At 34.2% G+C, this 22,422-nt stretch overlaps 1 protein-coding gene and 1 long non-coding RNA gene across 8 annotated transcripts; one reads left to right on the top strand and one right to left on the bottom strand.

Annotated features, from left to right (window-relative positions):
* Positions 1–31: 31 nt before the first annotated feature.
* On the bottom strand, positions 32–1,591 carry LOC107412260 (uncharacterized). Of its 2 annotated transcripts, none has more exons than XR_003054817.3 (3): positions 1,265–1,591; positions 1,000–1,182; positions 32–783 (listed from the first exon to the last, which is right to left on the bottom strand). It is a non-coding gene; the product is annotated as an uncharacterized LOC107412260 (long non-coding RNA). The 2 variants fall into 2 exon arrangements; XR_003054816.3 differs by having other exon boundaries at positions 1,000–1,172; positions 1,265–1,575.
* Positions 1,592–2,284: 693 nt separating this feature from the next.
* LOC107412268 (uncharacterized) lies at positions 2,285–22,179 on the top strand. 6 transcript variants are annotated; one of them, XM_048468033.2, is made up of 43 exons: positions 2,291–2,647; positions 3,244–3,429; positions 4,674–4,763; positions 6,201–6,274; positions 6,455–6,610; positions 6,810–6,930; positions 7,126–7,181; positions 7,685–7,739; positions 7,863–7,919; positions 8,032–8,133; positions 8,760–8,840; positions 8,977–9,029; positions 9,967–10,036; positions 10,626–10,689; positions 10,901–11,049; positions 11,134–11,261; positions 11,341–11,398; positions 11,622–11,719; positions 12,512–12,596; positions 12,740–12,805; positions 12,879–12,938; positions 13,218–13,304; positions 13,408–13,594; positions 13,713–13,756; positions 13,837–13,968; positions 14,065–14,196; positions 14,300–14,352; positions 14,445–14,493; positions 15,171–15,229; positions 15,618–15,882; positions 15,999–16,127; positions 16,205–16,290; positions 16,537–16,652; positions 16,748–16,860; positions 16,971–17,094; positions 17,329–17,450; positions 17,933–18,119; positions 18,196–18,397; positions 18,782–19,106; positions 19,632–19,771; positions 20,265–20,389; positions 20,491–20,695; positions 21,522–22,179. In XM_048468033.2, exons 1-43 carry the CDS (start codon positions 2,543–2,545, stop codon positions 21,655–21,657), a joined length of 4,932 nt encoding a protein of 1,643 aa, XP_048323990.2. In that variant the 5' UTR covers positions 2,291–2,542; the 3' UTR covers positions 21,658–22,179. The 6 variants fall into 6 exon arrangements, with proteins under 6 accessions (XP_048323993.2, XP_048323990.2, XP_048323989.2 ...); XM_048468032.2 differs by having other exon boundaries at positions 12,509–12,596; XM_048468035.2 differs by lacking the exon at positions 2,291–2,647 and having other exon boundaries at positions 3,379–3,429; positions 6,466–6,610; positions 12,509–12,596.
* Positions 22,180–22,422: the final 243 nt, after the last annotated feature.

Here is a 22,422-nt window from a genome sequence, read left to right as displayed (position 1 = left end):
AATGCTATTCATAAATAATAGAAACAAAACATGTCCAAAGTCAAACTATGCTATTCATAAATAATAGAAACACAACATGTTCATAATCAAACTTTTACAGCTAAATTAATTGATAATCACACCTACCTTGGGATGCACTTGGTGTACTTGGGTTTTCAGTAGCTGGGCACACCCTTGTGTCATATTGATTATTAAATTTATCTTCATAGTCCACCCAACGACTTCTATGTCTCCAAAAGCTAGAAGGCATAAGCTGAAGGATTATTTTCTCCACCGAGACAGCATACTTAAAGTAAATGCAACGAAAACATAACTTGATGTTGGCACCCAGAGAAAATATCTAGCTTCACCGCCTTAATAATCAGGGCTCATACATGCCCATAATTCGAAATCATAACCAATATCAGAATCAAGTTCCAAAAAAAGTTTTTTGACCTGTTTTTTTGGCAGCAAAATCCATCCATGCGTGTATATGATGACAATCCTTTGATTTCAAATTGGAAGAAATTAATAAGAAATAATCCAGAGTTGGTGCCTTATGCAATTTCACTACTTCATTCACTGCATTTCATCTTCTTGTTTACTAAATCTCTATATCGCCACGGTCTTTCCAAATCGCTTATCCTGTCGACATTAAAAGCCAACCTAGGTGCAATCTCAAGTGAAGAATTCTATATCTTTTTGCCAACGCTTAGAAACCAAGCCCATTTTTGCTGCTTCTCTCATCTTCAAACAATGCATAATTGATTCCAGAATTTCCCCCGGTAACCTGTCTTCCTCTTCCTGCTAATTAACACGTACATTTTCAATTCAGTTTTGCTTTTTCCATCAAAAGTTAAACTGCCAACATAAAGCAGATTAAAGAAAAAAAAAAAACAAACTTTTTTAAAACAAAAACAAAAACAAGCTTCTTAGACGGAGATTTTATTTGGAAAAAAAAAAAAGAAAAGAAAAAGAAATAAATAAATTTTTTATAAAAAAAAGAGAACTGAACATAACTTGTTTTCATTTGGCTGGACGGAGAGAATTCGTCCCTCCAAATCGAACCACGCATGATAAACTTTTAAAAGAAGAAAACAGAACTAAACATTATAACTCTTTTAGACCCTCACATTCAGCTTCTTCGACTTTTTCCCCTCTAACGTCAGCCTCTCCAACATGCAATTATTTGGCTGTACGGTACTGAAAATTAGTCAAATTAAACCATGAACGTGCTAAAAAAAAAAAAACAAAAAAAAAAAACATAAACAGTTATGCTAGTTACCTTGACGGCTTGACCCTCTTTTTCCCTTTAAACATGATCGGCAGCCTCCTCTTGATCAAGTATTTCTTTGGCTGGACGGAGAAAATCCTTCCCTTTCAGCCTCTTTTTAGGGATTTATTTATTTTTTATTTGGCAAAAATATCAGTTATTTTATTTATCTACCTCTCTCCTTTCCGTACCTCTTCTGTACTGCCGACCGGCTCTCAAAACTGCGGTTTCAAATCTAGTTGTTACGTACATCTGTTGTACATATATACGATAAAATAATAAAAGACCATGTATACGGTTAATATAAATATTATGTATGTATATGAAAAAGTGAAAAAAAACATATTTCTACATAAAAACATATATGTAATTGTAAAGCCAAAAAAAAAAAAAAGTTAAAAAAAGAGAAGTCTTCAAATATTTTCAAGAACATTTATAATTTTATAATATATGTTAACATGAAAACATATATGTTATTCTCTTTTCATATTATATATTTTGTTTCGTGTATATATATATATATATATATATATTATTTTTGAACATTAAAAAATATTTAAAATTCATTTTCTATACAATTCGAATTTATATGTTTATAGCATAAATAAATATGCTCAACTACTAAAATTAATTTTTTTGCATCTATTTTGCTTCGTATATACAAAGGAAATAAATGCTATATATTTGTGTGATATTTTTATTTTTATTCTTTTTAAATCTTTACGAATAAATTAAAAATCAGTGAAACAGCATTTTTTTAATTTTACAACCAATTCTTCAAATCAATGATAAGAAAATAAAAATAAAAAAATAAAAACTTTTTTCCCACTAATTTTGTTATCTTCCTCTTTTAAACTTTATATCACACTAAATAGATTACTTAATTTAATTAGGAAATACAGGAAATGTCAGAAGGAATAATTTGGATCTCAATCAAATTACAATATGATATTTATTTATTTTACTTTGTTTTTGTTGAAATGGGCCATTAGTTGTTGTGGCGGAGCTCATAGAAGCAGGTCGAGTATAGTAAGGCCCAGACCAACTTGTTTGGTGTGACTCGTGCGAAGACACTTCCAACGGATCTTTTTCTCTCTTGCTGGAAAGAATCAAGATCTGTTATTCAACACACGCACACTCTCTCTCTCGCCTTCCCTTCCTTCTGATCGAATTTTCCTTCAATATTCTAGTCCATGTCTATATTTCTCAAATTCGGAGCGATCTCATAGAAATTTTCTCTAAACGTAGTCCAAGGGCTTTGTTCAGCTGTTACATGAACTCCAGCTATCCATGGCTTTCATGGCGGTCTTGGAATCAGATCTCCGTGCTCTCTCTGCCGAGGCTCGCCGTCGCTATCCTGCTGTCAAGGACGGAGCCGAACATGCTATCTTGAAGGTCATACTTCATCTTATACATTTCTGCACATATATAAAATTATATATGTATATATGCTTGTGTGTTTTATATAGATATGCGTGTTCCTCAATTGGTGAGAGTGTGTGATTATAACTGAACTGAGAGTGGCAAAGTAAATTGCTCGGTGAGTTGATATTTTGAAACACGGAGGCAATAGTTTAGAAAATAAATGTCGTCTTGCGGAAATGGTGTTTTTGAGTTGTTTTGGAGTTGAATGTTCTCTTTGCTTGCGGAGATGCTGAAAAAAATACCAAACGCGATCAATTTTGAGGTGTTAGTGCACAAGTGCGATTAATTTAGCTCACTTTATTGCGAATCACTTTGTTTTTATATTTGTCAGCAAACAAGCAAAGTCGAACCAGTGGATTAAATGTTATATTTTTCATAGTTTTAAGTTGATTTGATTCCTATATAGTTCTGTACCTAGTTTCGTTTGGGAATTGTAGACGTTACTTTCACATATACATTCTTTATTGCGGAGGGAGTGCAACAGAGGAATCAATGTAACTGTTAATCGGTTTGATTTGATAGGACATGGACTTGGAATTTGAATGCTTTTTCATGTGGTTTTGCAGCTTCGTATGTTGTCAAGTCCCAGTGAGATTGCAAATAATGAGGATATACTCAGAATATTTTTGATGGCTTGTGAGGTCAGAACTGTCAAGCTGAGTGTTCTGGGACTGTCGTGTTTGCAAAAGCTAATATCTCATGACGCAGTTGCTCCATCAGCTTTAAAAGAGATTCTATCTACACTGAAAGATGTAAGAATGTACTAATAATTAACATTGATACAACAGTTATGTTTTATTTTAATTATTTTAATTTTTTGGCCTTTTGGTTTTGTGTTATATAAGGTCTCAATTAGAATGCTCTGTCATGTGAGGTGGCAAGCTAAAATTTTTGCTTGAATTTTCCATTGTTCGTTATTAGGAAGTGTGTCATTAACTAGGCATCTGTATGGTATTAAGTGTCATGGTATTAAGTGTCTTTGTTTCACACTAATAGTGCAAACAAAAAAAAAAAAAAAAAAAATTGGTTTGCTGCATTTTTCAGTTTGAAAGATTTAAAGATGAGGGCATAGTTTAAATATAATGGAAAGCAAATAAACAACTTCATGTACTGTGCATAATTCACAAATAAATGATTGGTCTGCTGGTCAGGATCTAAAACTTGGAGTTCTTTTTGTGGGTCAATCTGAGGATTAGCATTCCAAGGCTTTGGTCTGCTATAGACCCAATATGAAGCTTATCTATACCTGCAAAAATGTTGAAGCTGCTTGGCTAGTGGATGTGAAGGTTTTCTTAAAGTCATTGCAGCGTCCCAAGGCTCATTTTGGCCTAATCTTGTTGCAATTGCTTTGCCTTGCTTTGATCACCTTATCAGTTATCACCACAGTTCAGAAGGAATTTCTAGGAGTTGGTTTCATCAAGTCTCCTTGAATTTTCCATACAGATCACTTGTAATTACAGTGTCACTTTGGCTTATTAGATATAGTATATGGTTCTTGTTGATGCTGATTTTGGCCTTGTTTTGATTACCTCATTAACATGGTTCAGAAGGAATTTCTGGGAGTTGGTTTCTTAAAGTCTTCTTGTTTTTAATTATGATAACTGATGATTATAAGATCACTGCCTTCTGTTGGAACTTTTCCATCAGCTGTTATTGGCTAATTATATTTAATATATGGTATTTAATATATGGTTCTTTAAATATTATTGCTGATTTTAATTCTATCCTGCTGCCTGCATTCTGTATACTTCTTCATTTCTTTGCTTAAATTATGACACTAAGGCTGGTTAGATCTCTCAATTCAGTGTGATCTAATTCTACTATGTAGTTTTTTCCTACTTAGGAAAATGGAAAAAAAGAAAAAAAATTAAGATAAACAGAGGGACCTCCATGCTGGGCATTTTATGATTTCATATTTTACAAAGCAAGTTACAGTGTGTTTCATTGTGCTGTACCAATTAATTAAATTCTTACATCCTTTCTCTACTTCCTGCAGCATGCTGAAATGGCTGATGAGATTGTTCAACTCAAGACACTTCAGACAATATTAATAATACTACAGTCACGTTTACATCCTGAAAATGAGGTAATCAATGATTAATATAATTTTAACGTACTTCATGCTTTCACAGGCTGTCTTATTGGTTGACAATATTTGTTACGGCTGGTGTGGGGCTTAATGTGCATTTTCATAAGTTGGAAAATAGTAAAGAAAAAAAAAATTCATAAGGTAGATTAAGCCTGCCAAGCTTTTTGAATCAAATTAATGGGAAACAAATCTGATGCATTCATGGTGAGCTTGTAATTCAAGTTTGAAACCTAGATATCTGGTTACATAGGGAAAGCACTAGTAAAAATTAGGATTGAATATTGTCATTATAGCTTATACAAAATGGAATTTATCGGAATGATTTGGAATTATAAGGATTGTATATTGATAACAATGTGGTAGTTAATAAGCTCCATGAAGATCCTTTCTTTTTTTCTTCTTTTTTTTTTTTTTTCCTTTTCTTTTTATAGAAAATTTCTTTAATAATAAAATCAGATTTATCAGTATGGAGGATTCTGAAAACGTAGTTTTAGTTACTCTTTTTGATTAGATGTTAGTTTAAATTCTTTGCAAAAGAAAGCTATATTTTTTGATATTTACACGATCTTATTACTTCATGTATATCTTGTCTAACAATGACCAATTAGCGTGTTTAAAATTAGCCACATGCAACTTGACATTTAGCTATTTGATTACTTAGCCTACCAAAAAGACAAATTATTGTTGATTCTCTGTTATGGTAGGTTATCCGTTTTATAGAATTTGCTCTTAGCCTTTTGATCTTTTGGATTTAAGAATCATCTTACATAAGTGTATCTGCTGCATGATACTCCTGATATAACTATGCAGGAATTAAAGTGGGCTGGTATAATGGTATTAGATTTCATTGGCATATCATGTAGGCATATTATTATGTGTTTTATACCCTATTAAATTTGCAACATATCTAAGTTACTGAAAAGCAGGCCTGTCAGAGTGATACTTTTAGTTTAATTTTTATTGAAATTCCATTTTACTAGCCTTCAAATTTTAGTCGTTGTTTAATGGTTTTGTGAGCTAAGTATCAGTGTCTAGCACTTTAATGTTGACATTGCATGAAAACAAGCTTCATTGGTTATGCATTGACTGACTTGTTATGATAATTTAGTTAATCAGTTTAGTTGCTTGCTATGTTAAGTAGACTGCCATTGTTTAAATGTATCATATCAGTGAACAAATGGGAACTGTTTGTGAAAAAAATATTTCTGGGTGCTGTATGATAAGCAAAGTTTGGTTGCATCCAATACTATATGTCATAATATTCCACTTTTTTAATTTTCAAGTATGTAATGTTTGGGTTTACAATCCACTTTCTAACAGTTTTAAGCTTTTTAAATTGATGATAACTTGGCATAAATTTTATTCATCTTACTTCTGGGTTTTGGTGGAGTATCTTAAGGAACTTTTGTTCCTTGACTGATTTATAATTCACAGGACAGCATGGCTCAAGCTCTTGGTATCTGTCTTCGGCTTCTTGAAAACAATCGATCCTCTGACAGTGTGCGGAAGTAGGTTATTTTTTTCTCTAAAAGTATTATTTATTAGTTATTCATGTTCTTTCCTGACTTCGCCTTTTTTTTTTTTTTTTCCTTCTCTATAAGTGCTTCTATCTTTGTTATCTGCTTTACATATAGTGATGTTACCTTTTTTTCCATCTGGAACCCTCTTTTAATGTGGAAGTTTTCCAGTACTGCTGCAGCTACCTTCAGACAAGCAGTGGCTTTAATTTTTGGTCATGTAGTTTCTGCTGAGTCTCTGCCTGCTGGCAAGTTTGGTTCCGGAAGTTACATCTCTCGGACTAGTTCAGTTCCTGGTGATATCAGTCGCAGCATCAATCTTTCAGAGTATGTAATTTCTGTGAACATTGCAATCTATGCATTCCTATTATTTCTATCACTTACCTTTTGGTAACTATTGTGTGTATGTGCAATTGGTGTGTATTTTGTGTGTCTCTATGTTCATCTTATTAGCGTAGATCTACTTATTTCATTTAGAGTATTTGACAATTCCACATTCATATGAAAAAAATCAAAACATTAACAGGTCATTGGAGCTTGAGTCTATTTCTGGAGGGTCAGCATTGATGAGAGAGTCCCTAACTAAAGTTGGAAAGCTTGGGCTTCGTCTGCTCGAAGACCTGACAGCCCTTGCTGCAGGTGGATCAGTATGTGCTGATTGGAACTATTATGATCTGTCACTTAATTGATTTTCTACATTTGTTTATAACTTATTGGGGTGTTTTTGGAAATTTTTTATCTGGTTCTATTATTTTCTATCTTCCAATTTAAACATTAGTCATATAACATTATACGAACGGACTTTTTTAACCGGCAATGATACTTTTACCTTTATCCTATAGGGAATTTGGTTACGAGTTAATTCTCTTCAGCGACCCTTTGTACTTGATATACTTGAGTAAGATTTATCTACCTTTAAGTTTCTATGCTCCTTTTGTATGTGTTTTAAAGAGTTCCATGAATATATAGCTGATCAAGTTATTTTCTCTAATCGTTTATACATGCTATGTTTTATATGTTATTGGTAGGTGGTTTATAAGCAAGGTAATCTACCTAGTTGATACCATAGGTTTGAACGTTTTAGGTTGGCTTGAAGTTATATGAGGCATAGTGAGGCTGCCAAAAGCAAGTATTGGTTTGATTGTGATAGTGACTCTTTCCTTGGTCAGGGTGCCAGGATGTGATCAGGGGAGCTGTGATAGTTGCATAGTGATTTGTTGAGTTTCACATGTTTATATAGATTACAAGGCCCCAAGGAACCCAGTCGCTGTAGATTAGCCCTTTAGGAGGTCTTGGGTTCATTGCATTTTTATAGTTTTAAAGAATATTTACTATTCTTTTATAGTTAGTTATAATGTACTTACTGTTATCTTGATTGCGAGTCGATGTTTGCCCCTACAGGTTTATTTTGTCAAACTATGTGGCTGTTTTCAGAACGCTGATTCCATATGAGCAGGTGATTATAACAAAGCGCTGTATATGCATATTTGTTCGTCTCTTATGCTTAAGCTTGCTAGTAAAACTGTTTTTTGTTAAAAGATTGCATTAAAATTAAACAGATTCCATTAAAATTAAACAGATTCTGCGACACCAGATATGTTCACTTCTAATGACTTCAATTCGTACCAATGCTGAGGTAACTTCTATCTGGAAACATGTATAGTGATAAACCTTTAGGTTCATCTGGGGCTTTTTATGCTATCTCAACTTGAGAAGAACTTTTACTGTAGGCATTTGTGTTGATTCAGGTTGAAGGAGAAGCAGGAGAGCCTTCTTTTCGTCGCTTGGTTTTGCGGTCAGTTGCTCATATTATCAGGCTTTACAGTTCATCCCTTATCACTGAATGTGAGGTGCGTTCTACATATGATTGTTTTACCAAGGAAATGGCATATTGATAGACTTTAAGATAATTTAATGCATTCTTATTTATATAGTATCTCTTTCATCATGGATGAAATGAATTGGTTGGATTTGCCAGTCTCCCAGCTATAAAACCAGCATTTTGTAAATCCCTGTAATTGTCTATGCATGAAATCCTGATTCATCACCAGACTGGAAGTAGACTGATTGGGGACTGGGGGTCCTACCCCATACATACCTTGGATATTAAAAAGAAATATTCTCCATAGAACCTTAAATGGAAAAATTTTCTATTACACTCACATGTTTTTCCTGATTTCCACCTTTGTCAAAAGTCGGGAACCAAATGTACTTGCATTGCTACACGCTGCCTTCCACACTATTTTTCCCCTTGTCTTCCTTCTCATCCATGGACAAATTTCTTCATCCTTTCATGTTTTAGCACTTTAGACTTCTTCTAAGACAACATTCTATGTTCTCAACTGTTTCTGAGGTCATGAATGAACTGAAAGTTTGGTTTTCTGGTTTTTCTTTGCTTAAGAAATTGTTTCTTGGTACCTGAATCTGCAACAGTTAATTCAATATTTTTTCTTCTTTTTTGGTTTTGTAAATGCAGGTTTTCCTCAGTATGTTATTGAAGGTTATTTTTCTTGACCTTCCATTGTGGCATCGCATTCTTGTTCTTGAAATCTTAAGGGTAGGTTTGGAAGTAGAGCACATTCTTTACTTATGTATTATATTTGAAATACCGAGTGTTTTGTTCTTCTCTTTTGTTTTTGGTTTTTTGGGACTCTGTAAATCTTAAAATAATTAGAAAAAGTGGAATTTAACAGGGTTTTTGTGTGGAGGCAAGGACATTGAGGATCCTTTTTCAGAACTTTGACATGTAAGCTCACTGGAGGTGGTTTAAATTTTATGTTTTTTATATTCTATTCTTTGGAAAAATGGATAAGAAGTCTATTATATATTTTTGTACTTTATCTTTGATACCCTCCTCTAAAAATGGTAATCAACTTCACCAAGTGTCAATATTAGGCCCACTGGATATAAAACAGGATGATATAACCCTTATATTATATGCGTTGTTTGTAATTTATTTGTTCTATTTCAGAGGTTTCCAGAACTAAACAAAACAGAATATACCATTGTAGATCATGTTCTCTCGGCTGTAGTTGATGTGGCTTACAACTCTTTAACTGTGTTGGTCCACCATTGTATTCGTGCTATTTTCTTTGGTTGGTAATTGGTCTGGGAAGGAAAAGCTGTTAGCATTGTATTATTTGATTGATTGAGCTTAACATTGGTTGAAGTTGCAGTTGTACATCTGATCTTTCAGGATAAAGTTATGAATAATTTCCACTATAGCTTGGCCAAGTGATGTGCTTCCCTGGATGGGGTTTGCATATTCGTCTATTTCTAACTGATAATATGTATTGGGTGAACAAAGCATCTTATCCTATGGCTTTGTAGCTCGTTTTAACAGTATTCTCTCTGAACTGTGTATACCATGTTCTGATATATGAGTTTTTGCTCAAAATCATCAATTGATGATTTTTGGGGGGTGGGGGAGGTTTTTTTTTTCATATTCTTCATCAAGTGAGAGTGCATTATTTTGCTGGGTGCTTGTTTAGATTTTATGATTCAATTGTTGATTGCACCTTGATGGTCCAATGAATGGCAATGTCGTATTAAATGCCCTTGTTAATCATGAATCACATTGATATGAAATTTAAAAATTGGTTAATTGTTTATTGTATATGTAAGCAAAATATTGTTGTTAATTAAAGGGGAAATATTTAGATTATTCAATATTGGTTTTGTAGGAATCCCAAGAACACTAATGTTGTTGAAGGCATGGTTAAAGCTCTCGCTAGAGTTGTTTCTTGTGTACATGTAAGATTTTATTGCAGATTTTATTATATATATATATATATATATAGAATTTTATTTCTTTCCCCAAGAAATATTGTTTAGTTTTTGGTTCATGATAAATTCATATTGCAGTTTGTTAGTTTGTCTTCAGAAAATGTAGGCTTGAATTTGTGTGGTATGTAATATTCTTGTGTTTTGAGGAAGATCGATTAAGAGATGTCTTAACTTTTGCTTCGATCCATGTATTTTAATAATTGTTTTTTGTTTTAGTCATCTTTTTGGTTTCTGCCCTTCACATTATTTTCCGCTAGGAGTTTTACTCAAGGAAACTGCATTTTTAGATTCTGATGGAGTGATTAGTAATGCTACTGGTTTGAAACTTGCCGAACCTTCTTCTTGTTCTATTATTGTAAGCCTTTGCTGCTTTTGGCAGTTAGATAGCTAATAATTTTGTAAACATCATGCTTTTTGTTATGCATATGGTGATTGATCTTTTTGCTAGTTTAACTGCTGGGAACAATTAAATGTGGAGAAATTTAAAAATTTATTACTTAGATTGTTTGCACAGAGCATTTAATTCCTTTGACCAAACCAAGTTTTGAAACTATAGGTTCAAGAGACCAGTGAGGAGAGCCTGGCTGCTGTTGCAGGGATGTTCAGTAGCAAAGCTAAAGGTGAATGAAGACCACATATATTTCTTACTATTTTGTAGTGTTAAGATGGTTAAAAAAATATTCTTCTCCAACTTGCTGATGTAGAAGAATTGATGACAAATACATATTCCTAGGATTATATTGTAGTTCTGAGAATCATGGGTTAACCTTAAATCATTTTATGTATTGTAGTTAAGACTGCATAGAAGATAACCACATATTGTTCCTGCAGGGGTTGAGTGGAGCCTTGATAATGATGCATCCAATGCTGCAGTTTTAGTTGCCAGTGAAGCTCATGCGATAACTCTGGCTGTTGAAGGTTTGTTGGGTGTTGTCTTTACGGTAGCCACGTTGACAGATGAAGCGATGGATGTTGGTGAGGTATTTGTTCTTCTTTCAATAAATTCTCTTTCACAATCTTATTAGGTAAGAGTCATCTGATTGCATGCATATATTACTTATCAGCTTGAATCTCCCAAATGTGATTATGATCCGCCTGCAAAATGTACTGGGAAAACTGCTCTTCTCTGCCTTTCGATGGTTGATTCAGTGTGGTTGACCATACTAGATGCCCTATCTCTTATTTTGTCAAGGTTTGTGAGCTTCACTCCTTGTACGGTAGTGTTCTTGGACAAATGATTTTTTGCATCTAACGTGAGTTTACTTGGGAAGGTCACAAGGAGAGGCAATCGTGTTGGAAATACTGAAGGGATATCAGGCATTCACTCAGGTAGCTGTAGTTTTGTCTTATTGACTCTGCATAGAGTCATGGCCACAATTTCAGCACATTTTATTGCCTTATATCCCTTGCAAAATTAAACAAAAGATCCTTCTAAGTGATGGATTCTGGTTTATTTATCAATGGCAGTATTATCCGCATCTTTTTTTTTTTTTTTTTTTTTTGCATAAATAATTTTCTTATTCTGTCATGTGATTGCATACTGAATCCACAGGCGTGTGGAGTTCTTCGAGCTGTAGAACCTTTAAACTCCTTTCTAGCATCTCTTTGCAAATTTACGATCAATTTTCCGAATGAAGCAGAAAGAAGGAGGTACTAAGTTGCAATATCCCTGATCAATTCTCATATTTACGATCTCTACAAATGGCAATAGTCCATGAAAATTTCTGCAGCCTCAAAATTGGTTGTCTTAATATATATTTTCTTCTTTCGGACCTTCAAAATTGTATTCAGTAGATTCTGTAATGCATTCTGTTTCCACCTCCTTGGTTTTGTCTTTCGTAATGCATACTCTTTCCATCTCCGTTTTGTCTAATATATGCCTCATTTATCTGTCAAAAGAAAGAAAGAAAAAAAAAGAAGTGTAATATTTTCTTAGTTCTGTTGGTTTCTTCTGTTTTTTTTCTCGTTGTGGTTGAAGTCTATTAAAAGCGTATTATTTTCTTAGTTCTGTTGGTTTCTTCAGTTTTTTTCTCATTGTGGTTGAAGTCTATTACTGACTTTATTTAATGTGTAGTTTCCTTAAAAATGCTAAATCTTGTAGGATATGTACCATGATTTTCACTTTATAGTCAATTGTTTTCGTAAGAGAACTGTGGTAGCCGTATTAATTTCAATTTCAGCATGTTTTTGTTAATGGTTGAAGACAAAGACTTTTTTATATGTTTTCTGTTTATGATATCACTATAAGAAAGCAGGGTGTTGAGTAGCAAATTAGATAACTGAACTCAATTCCGTTTAGAACAGGTTTTATTTTTTTTTATTTTTTTTATTTTTTTTATTTTTTTTTAACATTCCGTTTATGAATTGAACTCATACATACTCTGGTATTAGTCAGCCACCTGATAATGTTGAAGTTCTTGGTTTAAATTGAGATTTCAGCAGTGCTTTACAATCTCCTGGTCCAAGACGCTCTGAATCATTAGGCGACCAAAGGGAAACCATTGTCCTTACTCCCAAGAATGTGCAGGTATTTGTCTTGGCCCTATTCTTATGTTATATTCCATCCTTGGTTTTATCTTCTTCTGCTTTAATATCATGTGGAATGTTAGTCTTGCTAATTATCTTGGTTGACTATTTATCTATTTGGTTTTATTTGTTTTTGCAACTCAGGCTTTAAGAACTCTGTTCAACATTGCTCATCGACTCCATAACGTGTTGGGTCCATCCTGGGTTTTGGTATGTCAAGTAATTTTGTATTCATTCCAAATCCCAGAATTCACATCCTGATTCTTTTTGGTAAACATTCTAGGTCTTGGAAACTCTAGCAGCTCTAGACCGAGCAATCCATTCACCACATGCCACCACACAGGTAATTTTGGAAATGCAGTGCAACATCTTGCAGTTCAAAATTGCGATATATATGCTTTAGGAGGAGTTTATATTTTGAGAAATCATATGACTTGGCAATAGATTCATCAGCCAATACAATCATGCTGGTCTTGCACCATATGAAACATGCATTACATCTTTATATGCAATTAATCTGTGGGTATATTTTGTCCCTTTCTACCATTCAAGGATGTTTCAGTTTGGCAGGCTTTATTATAACCATCATAATCTTTGAAGTATATTACTTTTCTCTTGACAGGAGGTCACAACAGCTGTCCCAAAGCTTACAAGGGAATCATCTGGTCAATACAGTGATTTCAGTATTCTTTCATCTTTAAATTCTCAGGTAAACCATGCAACTTGCTGTTTGATATGTTGATTAAACGTTTATATTTCTGAAAATTCTTGATACTGCATGTTCTAATCTGGTGCTTTTCTCTGTTTGAAAGCTGTTTGAGAGCTCGGCACTAATGCACATATCTGCAGTAAAATCCCTTCTGTCTGCATTGCGCCAGCTTTCAGAACAATGTATTTCTGGGACTCTAAGTGGTTCTGGACCAGCATCAAGTCAAAAATTTGGAAGTATCATGTTTTCGGTGGAACGTATGATTTGCATACTGGTCAATAATCTTCACAGTATGTAATTTCTGTGAATGTGCTAAAATTTATTGTTTGAGTTTTTTTTCTTTTTCTTTTTCTTTTTTTCCTGGAAAAATAAATAATTTTCATTCTCAATATGTCTACAATGGTACAGGAGTGGAGCCATTGTGGGATCAAGTTATTGGCCACTTTCTTGAGGTGATCACAGTTATATCTCCTTATGTTGTATGGTTCTTGCATCATCTACATTCCCCTTGACAATTTAGAACACTATACAGCTTGCAGACAAACCTAACCAGCATTTAAGAAATATGGCCCTGGATGCACTAGACCGGTCAATATGTGCTGTTTTAGATTCAGATCAATTCCAGGATGATATGACAACTAGATCCCATGAGACATCTCAGAATGTGAGAAACTTTGGCCTCCTTATGGTTGCTTAAAGTATCTATTCTTGTGAATTAGGAATTAACAATGCTTTACATTGACACTTATTCTTTCTTTAGGTGGAAACCGGGCTTTCAGAAATAGGATCACTTGAATGTGCTGCCATATCTCCATTGCGGGTTCTTTATTTATCTACTCAAAGCATTGATGTACGTGCTGGATCGTTGAAAATTCTTCTTCATGTTTTAGAGGTAACATGTGATTACTGAGGGCTGTTTCAAATTGTTCTCTTATTTATTTGTCTGGACTCTCAGTCTGTTCCCATTTTTGCTAAATTTACTAACTTTCCTTCAGAGGCATGGAGAAAAGTTACACTACAGTTGGCCTGATATTCTTGAAATGTTGAGGTTTGCCTTTAACATAAATTTCTTGCTCCAAATTCTTTGTTCTGTTTACAGTACATTTTTATTGGTCCTCTACAATTTCTTCTCTTCTTAAGGTCTGTGGCTGATGCTTCAGAGAAGGAAATTGTCACCTTGGGCTTCCAGGTTAGAAAGAGATCTTAGAGATACTCATGCATGCAGTTTGAACATGCGTTGCTGGCATTTTCTTTATGCTTTTGCATTCAATTGCCTTCCATAAGATAGAAGTTACAAAAAATTTGTTATCCTGCATGGATTTTCTTCTTTAGTGAGTTATTTTCATTTGTGATTTGAAATTTCCTTTACATGGAAAATAGAAAGGTAAGCAGAACATAAAGTATCCTAGAAGTTAATTTTCTGTGCCCATTTGCTATATAAGCACAACTTCTTTTAATTGACTAAGAATATATTTTAAACGTTATCTTCTGGTTTCCAGCTAACCATGAAGCTTTATAACTTTCTATAGCTTTTGAAACCTTTTGGCTATAGCTTGTTGATCTTATAATTTATGTTTATTAGTATCACTGAACTTGGCAAATGTAGCTATTAGTTTCTACTTTATTGATGCTATTGCATTTCTAAAATTATACCCACGCAAGCATTTTCATCAATACTGTGTTGTGAATTTCTGAATGCTAGTAATGTAATGTGGCTGATGCCTAATTTATAATGTTTACTTTCCTTTTCTTTACTTGGTATGAGGTGTTTCATTAACAATGCTATCTCGTTAGTTTTTCTATTGTATTCCTAAATAAATATTTTCACTTCTATATATTCAATTGAATTTGCAATTTTTCTTGTAGAGCCTACGTGTGATTATGAATGATGGACTTTCCACTATTCCTGCAGACTGCCTTCATGTGTAAGATCAATACAACATTTACAGATTATTACCAAAAAAAATTACAACATTTGTAGAAATAGTGCGGGATTGTTGACATTTACATTGGAAATTGAAATTATTGAAACTGGTTTCAAGGACTACTCTTCTTTTGCAAATAAATAATCTTGATATTTTCCTTTATGCGATTGTGACATTCATCTGATGTAGTGATCTTACCTACGCTTTATGAATATTCTAGACATTATTTCCTCCAATCCCGCATATATGCCACATGGATCTTGTAGATAAAATATTAACTGATAAATGTTTGTGTAGACTCAGTGTTGGTTATTGCAACATGGATGATTGTGATTTCCACTTTAAACACTTTTTGGAGTTATTCCAGTGATGAATTTGAACTTTGCAGATGTGTAGATGTGACTGGAGCATACAGTTCCCAGAAAACAGAGCTGAATATAAGTTTGACAGCTATAGGCCTTTTATGGACTACAACTGACTTTATTGCAAAAGGGCTTAAGCGCACGGAAAAGGAAATGGATGGTCAAAAGCCAGAAGAGCAAACACGTAGTGTTTTGGACCAAGTGCGTTTGATAAATGTCATTGATCGTGACAAGTTGCTTTTCTCTGTTTTTTCATTGCTTCAGAATCTTGGAGCTGATGAGAGGCCAGAGGTGGGATGAGTTGTTTTGATCATAGATTTCCATGATGCATAATATATAAAAGCCTTCTCATGAATATGAAGTACCTGTGTAAGCCATTGTCATCATAGCTGAACCTAATATTTCAGGTCAGAAATTCAGCAGTCAGGACTCTTTTTCAGACTCTGGGAAGTCATGGGCAGAAACTCTCAAAAAGCATGTGGGAGGATTGCCTTTGGAATTATGTTTTCCCTACACTAGATCGTGCTTCTCACATGGTTAGTTAAAGTGGTTTTAGAACATGAATTAGAAGCATTTTCTTTCATGTATTATAACTTGGATGCTTCAATTTTAGGCTGCAACTTCATCAAAAGACGAATGGCAAGGGAAAGAACTTGGAACTAGAGGTGGAAAAGCAGTTCACATGCTCATACATCATAGGTATATATAGTATAGATTGTCTAGTCTTGATCTCACCTACTCTTTTCTCCTTGTTTATACAAAGTTCTTATGTTAACTGGTTTTATAATCCCATACTGAACTCCATTTTTTCTGGTTCATGTAGATTAATTCTTTCTTCATTTATTTTATTTGATTTGTGATTGCTAGATCATAATAGGTTTGGTTCTCCTTCCGCTTGCTTTTCTATGAATAATATTAATTTTTTTTATTTGTTGCAAAAATCAGTCGCAACACAGCTCAGAAACAGTGGGATGAAACACTTGTTCTTGTTCTTGGTGGAATAGCTCGTATTTTACGTTCTTTCTTTCCATTTCTCAGAAGCTTGACCAACTTTTGGTCAGGTATGTCGATCAAAGGATCTTGATGTATCTGGCTTTATTACTTTTTTTGCTTTTCAGTTTGTTCTACAAATAAGGTATGATATTCATTTCTGCAGGATGGGAATCATTGCTTCTGTTTGTGAAAAATAGTATTCTTAATGGTAGCAAAGAGGTTTCTCTTGCAGCAATAAATTGCTTACAGACAACTGTTCTTTCCCATTCTTCAAAGGTAGTTACTTTTGTGAAATAGATCGCTTGACATTAAATTAATGCCTAGAATGCTGTTGAGAAGCACTATTTAAATTACTGTTCTAGCGCTGAACAGATTGTGTTGCACAGGGAAATGTACCAATGCCTTACCTTACATCGGTGCTTGATATTTATGAGTTTGTTCTTCAAAAGTCAACAAACTATTGTGGTAATGCAGCTAGCAAGGTGAAGCAGGAGATTTTACACGGTCTTGGTAATTTTTAATAACCAAGGATTGAATTATGTGTAGTTTTATGTATACATGCATGAATACAAGGAAATATCGAGTTAATACCTATGACTGACATTTACCTTGTGCTTTGGTCTTCAATTTACAAGGAAGATTAGAAGAAATTTCCAATTCTGTTATTTCTGCAGTATTGCCTCCCAGCCAGGGAAACATTTATTTGCATGCTTATGTGTTGACAACCTATTCAAACTTTGACAGGGGAACTATATGTTCAAGCACAGAGGATGTTTGACAATCAATTGTATACAATGTTGCTTGGGATCATAAATTTGGCTGTCAAGCAAGCCATAGTGGATAGTGATAACTTTGAAACTGAATTTGTAAGTCAACTTTTGATGTCAAAATTTTGTACGTGGTAATTGTTTGAGAGAGTTGTTGCAAGGAAGAGAAAAAGTTTTAAATGTTTCTGATGGCTGAAAGAAGCCCCTTAGGTCTGTTTGACAATTCTTCATGCTCATTTATGATTTTCCTTTGAGAAAACCAGCAACATCAAGAGATTATAAATGCGAAACTAAAGTTAATCATGACAATTTACTTTTTTTTTGGGGGGGGGGGGCGGGGGGCGGCGGTGGGTGGGGGAGGTTGACCCATATTGACTTTTACATAGCCATCTAGCCATCTCTTACTCTACATTGCTATGGGCTTAATAACAGAAGAAGCTTTCCATGTTCCTATGACCATCTTCTTTGAGATAGTCATTTTTCTATTGGTAACAAAAACTAGGGCAACTTAACAACACTTACAATTAATTCTCTTCTAAATGACATTTTGTTCTATGTAATTTATTATCTTTTTTCTCTAGGGACACGTTCCTCCTGTTTTACGTACAATACTGGAGATTTTACCATTGTTACGTCCAGCTGATCACCTTTCATCCATGTGGCTAATTCTTCTTCGGGATTTTTTGAAATATTTACCAAGATCTGACTCCCCCTCACAAGATGAGGAAGATGAAGCAGTGCAAGCCAGCGCTATTGACCAAAATCAAGGTATGAATAATGGCTCGGTTGCTCCTTATCTAATTTCATTTAGAAACTAATAAAGGAGAATATATTATATTTTCAGATGCTGACCTGAAGTATGAAAGATCGAATGGGACTGGTTCCAAATCCCTAAACAAAATGGAAATAACATCTCCAACTTCAGCAGGCATCCCTAGTTATTTGTTTGCAGAAAAGCTTGTTCCTTTGCTGGTAGATCTCTTTTTACAGGCACCAGCAATTGAAAAGTATATTATATATCCTGAAATTATTCAAAGTCTGGGAAGGTACTAATTACTCTTTATCTGATGCTTAATTTGTTATGGTGCAACTACACTCATAAGAGAAACGTTTTGGACTCGATTTATCATAGCATGCATACAGCAACAATCTTGAAGTCCTTTTCAGTATCCTATAGCTAAACTGGTTACCCAACATTGGTTTTGATGCTTATGGGTGTCTTATCAAAGGATTGAGAATATAGCTGACTATGTAATATGATGCATATGCACAACTTCAGATAAATAGAATTAAGCCTTTTGGAAACTACTTAGAACTGCGGCCACACTGTTTGTTAACATCCTTGTTACTGCATCTGTAAGTTTTACTTGGTTTTTTGTAGGATGCAGTTATTGTTATATGTTAATGACAGGATCAACCCTCTATCTTAGGTGTATGACTACTAGAAGAGACAGCCCAGATGGTGCACTCTGGAGGTTAGCTGTTGAAGGCTTCAATCATATTCTTGTTGATGATCTCTGCAAATTATCTGTGGACTCTGGACATGATTCTAATGTCAGTAAACCTGCAAGAACACGTATTTGGAAGGAAGTTGCAGATGTATATGAAATATTCCTTGTGGGTTATTGTGGGCGGGCCCTTCCTTCTGATTCTCTTTCAGCTGTGGCAGTAAAGGCTGATGAGTCACTTGAGATTACGACTTTAAACATTCTTGGTGACCAAATTTTGAGGCTGCCAATTGATGCACCTTCTGATGTAATTTCTCTCTAACCATATTTTAAATATTAGATAATTTTGATACACATATTTTGTGTGGTAGCGGTAGTAAAAGCAGCGGCTATGATCCTTCCTCTCTCTCTCTCTCTCTTTCTCAACATTTCTTGTTCTTTGGCTATTTAGGTATACGTCAAACATGTGGATCCATGTTTTCAGCTTATAAATGTTCTAATACTTGATCAAATCCTTTCCTCTGTCTTTAATGCCTGTTATGTTGGCAACCTTTGTTTCAAACATTTTATAAATACTTTAGTCTTTATTAAATTTTTTTTTTTTCTTTTACCTTAATGCCCACTGCAAGACAAGATTGAATCGGGATAAGCCTTATATAGTCTCGTTGTAATTTAATCTTTGTTAGAAGATCTGGATGAATAACTGATCCTCAATAATCCAATTTCTTCTCATGACTTTGTATTGATCCTTCTCATATTGTGATTCTACCATTAAACTAGTCACAAGTTTCCTCTGTAACTTCTGTTTAATAATTTTTCTTTGGTTTCACAGATTTTGCTAAGACTAGTGTCTACCTTGGACCGTTGTGCATCACGGACTTGCTCTTTGCCTGTTGAGACTGTAACACTTATGCCTTCTCACTGTATAAGATTTTCCTTGGCTTGCTTACAGAAGTTATTTTCCTTGAGCAGGTAACATATAATTCATACATGCTATATTCACATTTTGGTTTTCAATATTAAGATGCACATTAAAAATAATTATTGTTTGCTTGCTATAAAAAATTGGAATCACTTCCTGACGTCTTAAGCTTTTGGAATAGTGATAACTTTAACAATATGAACTTTTGTTACCGTATCAGTTCGTTTTTTGTTTTTTTCATTTTAATTGTTGGTTTTCCTAAAGGCACTTAATCTAATGGTAATATATGAGATTGCTCTCATCATATTAATTTTAACATTCTTGGTCTACTGCTTTTTAGGGATTTGTAGGGTTAGTACTGTAAATAAGTTGAGCTATAAGGGTGCTGTTTTGAATTGTTTTGTAAGCAAGCTAAAGTTTCATCATGTTTCTGCTGCTAACAAAATTTTTGACAATTTGAAATTATGCATCCCATCTCCTCTGCTTGTTTTCTTTGTCTTATCTTTACATTATCAAATTTTCATATGCTAGTATTGTGTACAGCTATGAAGAGAAAGCCAATAGTTGGAGTTTGGAAAGATCTGAAATTAGCAAAATTTCAATCATGGTTCTCATGACCAGATGCGAATTCATCTTGAACAGATTTTTGATTGATGAGGGAGACTCTGGTATGTATCAATTATATAACGTTTATTAATATTTGCATATTTGTGGGCTGACTTTGACATTCATGATCGTTCACTCATGAACTTCTTAACTGTTCCCGCAGGTGAAGGTCCACTACCAGCTGCAAGGGTAGAGGAACTCATCTATGTCCTGGAGGAACTGAGCCGTCTGGTCATTCATCCAGACTCAGCATCTGCTCTTCACTTGCATCCATATTTGAAAGACGGCCTGGCCAAGGAAAACAATCGTGAGAAGCGGTCACATCTGCTTGTTTTGTTTCCATGCCTTTGTGAGCTTGTCATATCAAGGTGAGTTAAATATTTATTTTTTAATTTATTTTTTTGGTATAAGGATTGTTCATTATTATTGCATTTACCACGATTGTCTAAACAAAATTAAGGAGAATATTGTGGAGATATCAGCTAATCCTTACAAACTTTGATTTGAAACTCCAGATGTCCATTGGTTCATAAAATTGATCAGTTTTTGTTCCTGTGTCAAGCTTATAGAGTTAGGTTGAACTATTACATGATGCTGTAGATCTTTTAGTTAAATGTATAAAAGGGAAATACAATCGATAACAATTTGTTTATTTACTGTTATGATAGATTCAACAGTAAGCTTTTATTTGAAGGTATTTATTAACTATGCGAAAATTATTCTTGATATTTCTCGACAAGTTGTTGGAAGAGGTAAGAATGACTGGCTTATGTGAGCATGATGGCCTAATTCTATATTTTCTATCAAGCAAATTTTGCCTTTATCCCTCCACTCCTGATTTGACTGTGTGAAAGAATTCTATTGTTCTCAATCCCATGAGATTGGGTTTAAGCCTCACTGGGATCTTTCATTATTTTCTTGCAAATGATTGGGCATCAATAGTACAGCAAGACTTTCGAATTTACACTGGAATGAATAAATAACAGCATTCTACAACGCACAGCAATAGAACACATTTTGAAATTTTTGTGTTGAAATTACTTAAAAACTTCAGTTTTGGTGTTGAAATTACTTAAAAACTTCAGTGACGAAATAACAATAATGTAAAGAACACAGATTCATGATGCCTCCCCGACATGTATTGATGAATGTTTGAGCGAGCTTACCGTTTCTCTTGTGGTTTTTGCTGATCAGGGAAGCAAGAGTAAGAGAACTGGTGCGAGTACTACTCAGACTTGTTACGAAAGAGTTAGCACTAGACGTCTCCTTATCCAGTCAACACATGGAAGAGTACTTTTTGACAACGCAGAGTCCCAAGTCGGTTCCATGATACTTGTTATTAATAGAAAGTTTAGGGGAGGAAGAATATTTTCTCCTCCATTAGGATTACGTTACTATAGTTTGTACATTATATAGGAAAACTGTCAATTTTGTTGTATTCAAAACAGTTAACCTCAGGCTGGTAATTTTTTGGGTTTTTGAGCAATTTTGATTCTTTGGTGCAAAAGGAGTACTGTATACAATTCAACAGTGTTGGGGAGCCTTGTTTCTATGTTCCCTTCAATGATTTTTATGCCAAATTCAGGCGAGATAACTTTATCCTTTGACATCAAACGTTCAGGACTGCATTGTGGATTTTACCATCCAGCAAGGACGACCAGTAGTGTGGTTCTCAAGTTTTCTTCCATTTCTATAAACGTTTTACTTACAAAACGGTAGAGACTCGGTCGAAACTTGAAAGTGCGGGATACCCTTTCTTGCAACTCTTTTTTTATTGTGGTACGCTCATTGTAAAGACATTTGACAAAAAGGAATTTAATGTTTATATTTGGGAATTTTGGTTGCTCGTAGATATATAACCCCTATTGATCATATGAAGTTTCACAAAAATGTCACACAGATTGTTTTAACTTGTGTTATCATTCTGAAACGCCAAATGTAAAGCTTATCATAGCCCCATCATCTCGTCACAAAGTCGCTAAGCTTGATAACCAGACAGGGTAGAAAGAATGAACTCCTAAATTTTCTTGTGTTTGGCCTTCAGAGTTCTGAGAACAACTTCTAATTAACGTTAAGTGATGAGCTTCTGATTCGA

Source organism: Ziziphus jujuba, chromosome 10, assembly GCF_031755915.1.
Source record: "Ziziphus jujuba cultivar Dongzao chromosome 10, ASM3175591v1".
Lineage (NCBI taxonomy): Eukaryota > Viridiplantae > Streptophyta > Magnoliopsida > Rosales > Rhamnaceae > Ziziphus > Ziziphus jujuba.
This window is presented reverse-complemented; position numbering and strand designations above follow the sequence as displayed.

What these genes read in the sequence shown, in the direction of transcription:
- LOC107412268 (XM_048468032.2), top strand. Translation starts at nt 2,543, where the DNA reads ATGGCTTTCATGGCGGTCTTGGAATCAGATCTCCGTGCTCTCTCTGCC. An exon ending in TTGTTCTTGAAATCTTAAGG is followed by an intron (nt 8,841 to 8,976) that starts GTAGGTTTGGAA and finishes GGAATTTAACAG; the next exon opens with GGTTTTTGTGTGGAGGCAAG. An exon ending in AAGTTATTTTCCTTGAGCAG is followed by an intron (nt 19,772 to 20,264) that starts GTAACATATAAT and finishes TATTGTGTACAG; the next exon opens with CTATGAAGAGAAAGCCAATA.